General features: G+C 26.8%; 1 protein-coding gene across 1 annotated transcript; it reads right to left on the bottom strand.

Moving 5' to 3' along the window:
- Window positions 1-4,560: 4,560 nt before the first annotated feature.
- LOC145755051 (lysophospholipid acyltransferase 6-like) lies at window positions 4,561-10,598 on the bottom strand. The gene is made up of 14 exons (XM_082571254.1): window positions 10,143-10,598; window positions 9,728-9,873; window positions 9,259-9,336; window positions 8,975-9,079; window positions 8,686-8,741; window positions 8,304-8,358; window positions 8,073-8,205; window positions 7,502-7,592; window positions 7,239-7,340; window positions 6,938-7,041; window positions 6,755-6,819; window positions 6,081-6,216; window positions 5,721-5,872; window positions 4,561-5,273 (listed from the first exon to the last, which is right to left on the bottom strand). The coding sequence occupies exons 1-14, from the start codon at window positions 10,212-10,214 to the stop codon at window positions 5,081-5,083; spliced, it is 1,488 nt and encodes a 495-aa protein (XP_082427380.1). The 5' UTR covers window positions 10,215-10,598; the 3' UTR covers window positions 4,561-5,080.
- Between the last annotated feature and the right edge of the window lie 339 nt (window positions 10,599-10,937).

Genomic DNA, 10,937 nt, shown 5'->3' with positions numbered 1-10,937 from the left:
AGAACATGTTATCTTTCTTTTGCCGTGTCAATTTTTTAATTTTACAAACTAAAACCTATAAAAAACTAATTTTGAAAGCACGCGCTGTTAGGTGACGGAGGACAATGCATAATGATATCTAGTATTTTGCCAAATAGTGCCGCCTTTCCAAACAATATTTGAAGAAAATAGAGCGTTAATTTTTAATTTTTTACACTGAGGATTATGCATAAATATGTTATCTTTCTTTTCCCGTGTCAATTTTTTAATTTTACAAACTAAAACCTATAAAAAACTTATTTTGAAAGCGCGCGCTTTTAGGTGACACAAAACGATGATGCATTATGATATCACGTGTTTTGCGAAATAGGGCCGTCTTTCTAAACAATATTTGAAGAAAATAGATCATTAATTAATCATTTTTTACACTGAGGAATGTGCATAAATATGTTATTAGTTATTGCCCGTGTTAATGTATATAAATTTATATACTAAAACACAAAGAATAAAACGTTTAAAGAGTTGCCAAAAGATTTGTTCTGCAAAAAAACGGAGTTAATGACATATGTTAGTCATAAAATTTTGCAGGCCAAAAATCTTTCTTTCGTTTTAAAAAAAGGTTTTTGAAACAAAAATCTTTAAAAAAATAAATATTCCAAAAACCAACATATGTCATTAACGTAACAACCAATAAAAACTTTTATATATACTGTACTTTATGCAAAATTTTATTTTGAATATCGGTAAAATATGGTCTTACGCTGACTTCATACACGGGAATTTCATCGCCGACTCCCCGCCGTTTTTTTGCAGAACAAATCTTTTGGCAACTCTTTAAACGTTTTATTCTTTGTGTTTTAGTATATAAATTTATATACATTAACACGGGCAATAACTAATAACATATTTATGCACATTCCTCAGTGTAAAAAATGATTAATTAATGATCTATTTTCTTCAAATATCGTTTAGAAAGACGGCCCTATTTCGCAAAACACGTGATATCATAATGCATCATCGTCTTGTGTCACCTAAAAGCGCGCGCTTTCAAAATAAGTTTTTTATAGGTTTTAGTTTGTAAAATTAAAAAATTGACACGGGAAAAGAAAGATAACATATTTATGCATAATCTCCAGTGTAAAAAATAAAAAATTAACGCTCTATTTTCTTCAAATATTGTTTGGAAAGGCGGCACTATTTGGCAAAATACGAGATATCATTATGCATTGTCCTCCATCACCTAAAAGCGCGCGCTTTCAAAATTAGTTTTTTATAGGTTTTAGTTTGTAAAATTAAAAAATTGACACGGCAAAAGAAAGATAACATATTCTTGCACATTATTATTAAAAAAAAATATTAATTTACTGCTTATTTTGTTTTAAATACTGTCTAAAAAACTGTATATAACTACGCGAAAATAAAATTTATCGCGGTAATTAAAATGCAAAATCCCCGCTGTTTTGAAAAAAAAATTTTGGCCGAAGTGTCCGGGGGCCGAAGTCTCTGGCATTCTACTAAAACCAGACACCCGACACTTTTTCAGACACCTTTAAAAACCATTTTATAACCATTATTTTTTAATAAAAACGAATGGGGCAAGTTAATTTAAGCGTTCTTATGTTATTTTAGAAGTTTTTGTTAAAATATATGTTTATTTAGTTTGTTTTTAGAGGTGTCTGATGAGGATGAAATTGCCGCAAATTTCGGCACCCCTAAATTTTAAAAAGTTTGCCCCAAATTTCAACACGTTAAAACAAAAACAAAAAAATTGTTGAGGCAAGCTGAAACAATAGTCCTAAAGTCAAAAAATCATTTTTATTAAAAAATAACAACGATAAAGTGAATTTTAGAGGTGTCTGAAAAAGTGTCGGGTGTCTGGTTTTAGTACATCCCATTATTTTTTTCCAATCTAATTATTTAGTTCTTTGATTAGCTGATTAGTAATGACCGTTTTAATGGTCAGATAGTCTAATAACAACCAAAGCTAATTCAGATCGGTTAAATTATCGCAAACACTATTTTTTTTATTAAAATTTTTCTAAAAAAACATGCGTAAACACGTGAAAACTCCACCATCACAATTTCTTAATTACTAACGACTTTCATTTCTAAACAACTGACTAACAATAACTGAGTCACGTGATCATTATTCACTGTAGCGAAACTTTTTAATTTTTTTTAAATAATTTTACACAATATTTTTTTAAAACCACTAGAATTAAATACATAACTTTATATATTAATATAATAAAAATTTAATAAATTTTAATAAAAAAAAAAAAAAATAGACGCACTGATTTCAAAGAATGTAAAAATACACCTGCAAAATTTAATTTTTTAATCCATGATTAACCTAATGATCATCATTTATTAACCTAATCTTACCACATAAAAACTAAAACAACAATGTTTTATTCTAATATACCTAGATAGATTAATTTAGTTGGGCGATAAAAGAATAAATTGCACATTCATGTAATAATTAAAAAAACGGTAATGTTAAAGACTACTTTTTAAATTTAGAAAAAAAGCGCCACAATCACAAAATAAATTGAAATTGCTGGTCTTGCGATTGTTGTTCGATTCCAATATTGCTGCTATTGTTAATATTTTCATCGTAGTTTGTTTGTGATGTATTTAATTTGGCAATTGCATTATAACTTTGGTCGTAGTGGTTGTCAACGTGAACGTAATTGTGTATTATGTCATTAGAAGTGGAAAAATCAACAGTATAACTTTCAGGGGTTCCTAACCGCGACTGGTCGTAACTTTTGGGTTGATTTTCTGGAGTGAATACTGTTTGGCTAATTGTTTTGGTTTGACCTCTCTTCTTGCGCTGATCTACGATGGATTGTAAAGCCTTCATGTACTCAATAGCAGATCGCAAAGTTTCTACCTGAAACAAAGTCGAAATGTGTATAAAAATAAAACTTTTAGTAAAAAAAAGTTTTACTTAGTCCATATAATGATGTAATTGACATAGAATTCTAAATTTAATACAGTACTTGAAACATTTTAACAGTAACATTTAAATTTTTTAACAAATTTAAAATTTTTAATTGTCAAAAAAACTCCATCTTACCTTACTTAACTTGCCGCATTGGTTGCCATGGGGAACATGACGTCGTAGGTCGTCAAACGCAAGATTAACGTTCTTAATTCTTCGACGTTCTCTGGCGTTTCTTCTGGCCACACTCAACGAACTCCGCGATTTCAGATTTTCTTCGTTACCAGCAAAAACTTCTGCTTGGTTTTGATCATGGATGTTGTTGTGAACAAATGAATACAAGTCGGCCTTTCCATCGAAATACATCATTTAAAAAGTGGTCAAAAACTTAATAAAATAGTGTTTATTTTCTTCGAATTTTAAAAAACTTTTTTTGCTAATTCTCCCTTCTCTTTTTATTATTTTGAACTTTAAAAATATTATTTTTGCTCCGCAGTACTATAACAATATATATTTTAACGTCAGCACGATTTCAAAAAATTCAAATCCTAATAAAATTCGACAATTTCTCAGTCTTTTATAGATCCCCAACACCTTAGCAGTAAGAGGATTTTCTTTTCATTGATTGCCAATTAACAAGCACAACCCGACGTACGTCATCTCAATCAAGATTAACATTCAAAAATAAAGGTGATTAAACATTCGCGTGATCCAAAAAACAAAGAATTATGAACAAAATATTTTCCCATTTTTCGGGTGCACGAATCGAAATATTGATTTTCAATTTGTAAAGATTTCGTTTAGAGTGAACGCTTTGAATATATTCGAATAGGATTGAGTCCAATAATGACAAATAACATTATAGCACGTTTTATTGATATCTTTTCTGTGGTATGACATGTTTGTCAAGAATCTTGTTTTTAAAAAAATTAGATAAACAAAATACAATAAAAATTAAAGACAAAAAATGTTTTTAGTTTATTTTGCTGCTGTATATCTTATCAGTAAGGCAAAGTTAAAAATATTTTTTCTTTAAATAGTTTATTAGTGTATTATTAATTTCCACTAAAAATAAAGCCTTATAAAAATATAAATTGCAATTAAAAATAATGGTGTTACAACTTGATATTTAATTTTAAATGTAATTTTTAAATTTAATTATTTTAAACAAATTCGGCAATCTATGTTAACAAAATCAAGACGTTTTAGTTAATAACAATACCAAATACGCGATAAAAATAAAATTCTACAATTGTGACGTGTTAATACGTCATATTTGCATAAAAAATGTTGACTTGAATCGTGAATACTTGATAATACAAAATAAAATAAAAAAAAACAGTAACTAATAATGTACATGCTACTTAAATAATAAATGTTAAAAATTACATTGACAGACATTTAGCAAATGGAATAAAAAACTTCTTAAAAAATATATAATAATAATAATTAAAAATATTAATGAACAATTTTCACTTTGAAACTTAAAAAAATCATTACAAAAAAAATTTAATTATTACTAATTTAAAAAAATGAAAAAGCAAATGCAGTACAAATACTAAATAATTTTTACATAAAAAATAGAAACCTAATAATGAAACATAATTAAAGGCACTTAAAAATTAAAGTATAAGAACTACTACAATAATAGGCATATTTACATACGAAACAGGCATTATAACACAAAAAGTTTAATACATGCGCTTTAAAACTTGCAATTTTAAATTTACTTAAAAACTGAAATAATCTAAAACTTAAAACACAGAAACTTGGCATAGAAATACTATAATATAATAAAAGCACAAAATTTGAATATGACAAACTGCAAAATGTAAACTGCAAACCTAATATAATTAAATAAACTATAGGTTTAACCACCAGTTGAAAGTATATATAATTAAATGGAACCAAAAAAGTAGCATTTATTGCAAAACAATCTAATTTTACAAAGTAATTTCATGAATATGAAAGAATAATCTTACTGGCGCCAAAGCTATTCTTTATTTTTTTGGTTTATAGCATTTTATTTTTTTGGTTTATAGCATTTTTTTGGTTTATAGCATGGGAAAAAAAATTTGTAAAAAAAGCAATAATAAAGAAAGTACCATTTAAAGCTCTGGACACAATTTTTTGTTTTAAAAATATTAACAAATTTTACCTGTGTCTTAATTCAGTGTTATGACCATTAGTTTTTATGTTACCATTTTTGTGTTTCGTTCCATTGGAAGTATTGGAATTCTTTTCAACTTTGGAATTTTCGTTGTTGTTTATAACCTTTGACCTTTGGGTTGATGGTATTAATAGAACAAGCAAGATTCCAATAATATGACCAACAAAATAAATTGACCTAAAATAATTAATTTATTTATTTATTCAAGTATAGTATTGTTTAAAATTTAAAATTTACTTACTGTACAAAATGTAGAAATTTTAAAAATCAAAAACTTAACAATTAATTACTAAATTAAGGTATAATAGAAATTTAAAATATATTGGTATTTTTTTAATTTAATATCCTTGTACTGGTTGTACTTTATCTTAACAACAAAATCTCATGTAATTAGACACTGTGGTAGTGTTGAAAGCATATAAAAACCACATGACCATATCATGTGATATTGTAATCTGTAGTTAAGATATTGAAACCATGATAAAATTTGTAAGAAAAAATCAGATAAATCTTTCAAAAGCTAAAGGTTGCAATTTGTAATGTAATACACTAGTGAAAAAAATATTTTAATAAAATAAAAAAATTCAAAAATTTTGGGAAAATTTTTTCTACAGAAAAACTTACCTGTAAAATCTAATAGAGCCAGTCCATTCCAGTACAACAAATGGAACTGTGGAATAAGCAATCACAGACTGAGTTGCCAATAGCGTTATTACTTCATAAATAAATCTGTTTTGTGCGCTGTTTTGGAAACGTTCCCGGTAAACTTTTCGAAACTAAAAGTACAATTAAGGTTAAAAGTTTATTGCAAATTGAACTTGCTATGACCAATTATAATAAATACATACAAAATGGGTTGAAAACATATAGCTTATTTATATAAAATCAAATTGTTTAAATTAAATTAGAAGAAAATAGAATTAAATTCAACTGTTTATTGAAAAATTTACAATTTTCACATTAAACTTAAAAAAAAATATTTACCTTTCGTTGTACAGTAATAAAAATGTGGCAAGTGAAAAACATTAAATAATAGCCAGGAAAGAAACCGTGCCACACTGCCGACAACATGAAACTACCCGCTGTTCTATACTTGGTCGGTAGCCTATCATAAGCCACCCTGAAATTTAAAAATATAGGCTTAGTTTTTAAGTATTGTGCTTTATTTTGGTTAACCCATTGTCAATAGCAGGAAAAATATGAAGTAAACTAATACTTAAGGAGCTGTGCGGGGGAAGTCAAAAATTTGGAATATTTGTTTTTTTTCTTATGGGTGAGCTAATGTTAAGTGCAATGCACATATTTATCAACAAAAATTTGGCATTCGGTTTGTGGTTTTCAAAGTTTAATTTTTTTTTAAATTTAGCCTTATAAAACCAGTACAACTTTACATAGCGAATAGGTCTATCAAAAATTTATCAAAAACTTCTATGAATTATATATTTTTAATTTAATGTTGTGACATAGATAAGAAAAATTTTTACTGTATGTGATTAATCATATCACAACTATGTGTGTGGTTTGCAGTATTCATTGGACCTTAAAAGTGTAGGTTTGTGCCATTTTAAACAAATGTACGACTTCTTTCCCAAGAGAAACATTCAATTATAATTTTAGTGAAGTGGTTTTGCAGTTTTTGTTTTATTAAAAGAACTTACATTCTTATCCATATTGCCGTCATTATATTCCAGTTGTCAATGTAATCTTTTAAACCAGTTGCTGTCTAAAAAAATAAAAAAAATTAAACATTTGAACTTAATAATATATAAAAAATCTAAAGTCAATATTTTATATAATTTTTTTTCAGATTTTTTTTGGGGGTAATATGACAACATAAATACCTCAATTTTTAAGATGTTTATATTAGAAATAAGATTCCATTTCTCATTTTTATTTTCATCAAAACCATTAAACCCAATACCAGCAGTATTGTTTAAGGCATCAGCTAAAAAAACAGCAATTTTTTTTTATTTTGTAAAAATAAAAAAAAAATAAAAAAAAAGGAGTAAATTAGTAATCGAGCAAACCTTTTAATTGCAATCCAGACCTAACAGAATTAAAATTTTAATGCTAAAATTTTGGCCAAATTTTGATATATATATGCCCAATTAAAACTATAAAAATATATATATGTTTATTTACCAAACATCCAAGCTCCATAATATTTCGCACGAAACACAAACAAGGAAATGTATAAGAAAACAAATCGATAAATAATTGACTCGTTAGCTATGAAATTTTCATCTGAAAAAAAACTTGCGTCAAAAATAAGATTTCAACTTATTAAAAAAATTAGACTTAAAAAAAATGTTTAGTAATTTATGTAGAATATTTTTTAACATATTTTTTTAACCTACTTTCTGGTATTTATATTTTTTATCTGAAAATACTTTGATGTCACCTACCAATGTTTTTCCGGTGAGGATAAAGTTGTCCTCCGACCCAGAAAGTGAGGATCATGATCATCCCTCCTCCCACTTTTCTCCAAACGGTTCTCTGTTACCAAAAAAAAAATAATTGTCATTAAAATGACTAAGCAATGTACTATTTTTACTGACTACATCGAGGAAAGTTATTAACAGCTGCTCAATCCAAAACCAAAAGTTTGACAAATTGTGAATACAAATCAACAAACTAACACATTGCCTCTCCTCAAAATAATAATTAATAGCCTTTAGCATAGCATCCTGTGCGTTAAAAATACAGTCAAAACATTCTTTCCTTATGCAAATAATTGCCATTTTTTGTTTTTCCTATTAAAAATAAACCTATGACTCAAATGTAAATATTTGCCCAAGATACGATTCAATATAATATGTTTTTTATTGTTGGCTTAAGAACATGCTGGGTTATATTGTAACATGTATATATTTTAAATGTATTGTAAAAGTGACTTTTAATTTTAATTTAAATGTTGCCCGAAATGGTATAATATACAGTCTAAGTAAATAAAATAAATCCTTAGGAACAAAGTACCTTATTAACATGATGCAGATTCTGATTTTTAATTATAGACTGCTCATAATCTTTATAAAAAACGAGAGGGCCTGCTATTATACCAAAGAAACTGAACATATATGCAAAATACTCCAGCACAGATGGGATTTTACTGTTGAAAAATAAAATAAAGAACTTTATTACCACGTTGAATAAACTATTATATATGAATAAGTTTAAAAAATTAAAAGAATTGTATCCCAAATTTACCTGACTGCATATTTTTTTTGATTTTCGTTTAGTTCATCTCTATCTTTTGTCATTCCTAATTCCAAAAAATAGTAATAATTTTTCCATTATGATGCCATAGTCTATAGTGCCCATGGGAAAAATTATAAAAACTCAGGAAGTAATTAAGAACTATTGTTCAAATTAAAGTAAATTATTACACAACTTAATAACTGCTCAAAAAAAATCTTCAAAATAAATTTAATAAAAGTATAGCCCATACAAAAATAAAACATATAAAGCATGTAAATATGTTCTAATACATGCTAAACCAAACACAACATTGAGTATGTTAATATATTTAAACATGATATGTTAACCAAATAAAACATTGAGAAATGTATGTAACAAAACTTGTGTTTACCGTCGCTGATGTTGAAACTAAGTGATGTAATACGTTGTGTAATCACCATAACTGGCCTAAAAACATGAATCAGCGTTAAATTGTTGATAAACACATCAACAAAACTAAACTAAACAAAAAATGTGATGATTATCAGCAGTTTATTTATACATTTATTAAGTAAACAACTCATGCATTTAAAAGAAAATTGTTATGTTTTTATTTAAAACTAACCTTAAAATAAATGAATGCATTGTCAATTTTTTAAGTAGAATTTACAGACAATTTTAAATTATTTATCAACTCTTACCCAGTGAAGTCTGCAGACGAATCAACTTCTAAGTTTGCAAATCGTTTGTAAACAATTTTTGCATGACAGATGGAAAGAAATGACATCGTGCATAAGAATACATATCTAAAAAACACAAGTTTTATTTTATAAGCATATGGTCTTCTAGTATTCAAACTAAACAATATCTCAATTTTACCATTATTTTAGGAAAAAAATTAAAATTAGCCTTAAAACACAAATTAAATAAAATATGATGTATACCAGTTAAATACAAGTGAAAAAGTTATATTGTGTGAACTTACTTTGGAGATTGATTAGCAGGTAAATAACATGTAAGCAGATAGCAAAACATAACATTTGCCATGGCATACAAAACATTCCTGTGAAAAAAATATCAATTTTATTTACAGTATTCTTTACAGCAGAAATTTTTATACGGTATTCTTACAGTAGAAATTTTTAGGCATTTTTAAAATAAAATAATTTTTTGCATATATAATTACATAAACATATATCTGCATTAAATGTAAGGAATGGAAACCTGCAATTAGAAATATACAGAAACTTAATATAATAACCACACAAAACTTTTAAATTGTTTTGTACCCTGGGGACTTGTATGAACTTTACAAATCAGTGTGCTTTGAAATTTTTATAACCAAAACAAAAATAGTTTAAAAATAAGTATATGTTATTAAGTTAAAAGTGAATCATTTAAATTTTGAGAATGAAATTAAAAAATTTAAAGAAATAATAAGATACAATACATACCATCCCCATATAAAATAAAATATCCATATACCCAATCCAGTAATCATGGAAAGTTTAGTGTTTTTGCTTAATTGTGAGGGCTGAACTATATTTCTGAACAAAAAAGACGAACCCAGACAAATATAAAGAGCAACAAAAAATATCAACTGTAAAAAAATAACAATTATTAAAAATAAAAATCGTTAATTAAAATAAAAATTGCAGGTTTTCTTAATTGTTATTCGGTATTTTTTGGTTTTATTAAAAAGGTTAAACAGTAGGTAAATTATTCAACTTTGTAATAACAAATAAAATTAAAATTATTTTTTAATCATAATGACTACACAAAACCAAGCAAGCATTAATGTATTGTTTATCCTGTTATGATGATGCAATACCTGTGAATTATTAATGTAAAACGAAACGTTTACGTTACCTGATCCGTTTGAATTTCCAAACCAGTTATGGTATGCAAAATACTTGCTACAGGATTTAATATAAACTCCATAGTTTTATTTTTTGTTAAATTGTAGCAGTGGCTAACAACTCCCAAGCTGCAACTTTTAAAGGAAAATAACAATAGATTAAGCGGTAACTATTTTGTCGGTTTATAATAACAATGGTTTCAACGAAGCATGCACAACCTTAATAAACAGTTCAACCGCTTAGTTTTACAATTTTTTTCACTGAAAAATTTGTTTTACTGCTGTATAAAGCTATTTGCGCATTGTCCTATTTCAGCTATATCTTAGTACTATAATGACGTGTACTTTCCACTAAGGTGAGAATATTATGTTAAAATCAAGTAAAACATCATACAAGACAACACCTACGCTGTTTGCTATCAGGTCTACCTACTAAGCTTTATATGGGTTAAGTAAATAACGCAATCTTTTCGTTTCAGATAGCGTATCCTACGCTACGCGCAAGCATTGTGTAGAGAAAACTTTTCTGCCGAACGACTATTCGAATGACCGAAAGTAAACCCACTATCCGGCGAAACTCACTAGACCATTTAATAAACTCTGGTGAACTCGAAAGACTAAACTGTTTAAGAAACTGTTAGGCACCATTTTAGGTAACTTTTATTGCTATTTAAATATATTTTATGTAAACTTTTACAAATTAATGTTTAAAAAAAAAATTTTTATATTTAAAACCAAAAACCATTCACTTTTAAACGATATTTAGCTTTATGTGTGATATTTTATAAAATCAAAACCAAAGTGAA

This window comes from Corella eumyota, chromosome 1, assembly GCF_963082875.1.
Source record: "Corella eumyota chromosome 1, kaCorEumy4.1, whole genome shotgun sequence".
In the NCBI taxonomy this organism is placed as follows: Eukaryota; Metazoa; Chordata; class Ascidiacea; order Phlebobranchia; family Corellidae; genus Corella; species Corella eumyota.
Note: the sequence above shows the minus strand (reverse complement) of the source record. Positions and strands in the feature narration are given on the sequence as shown.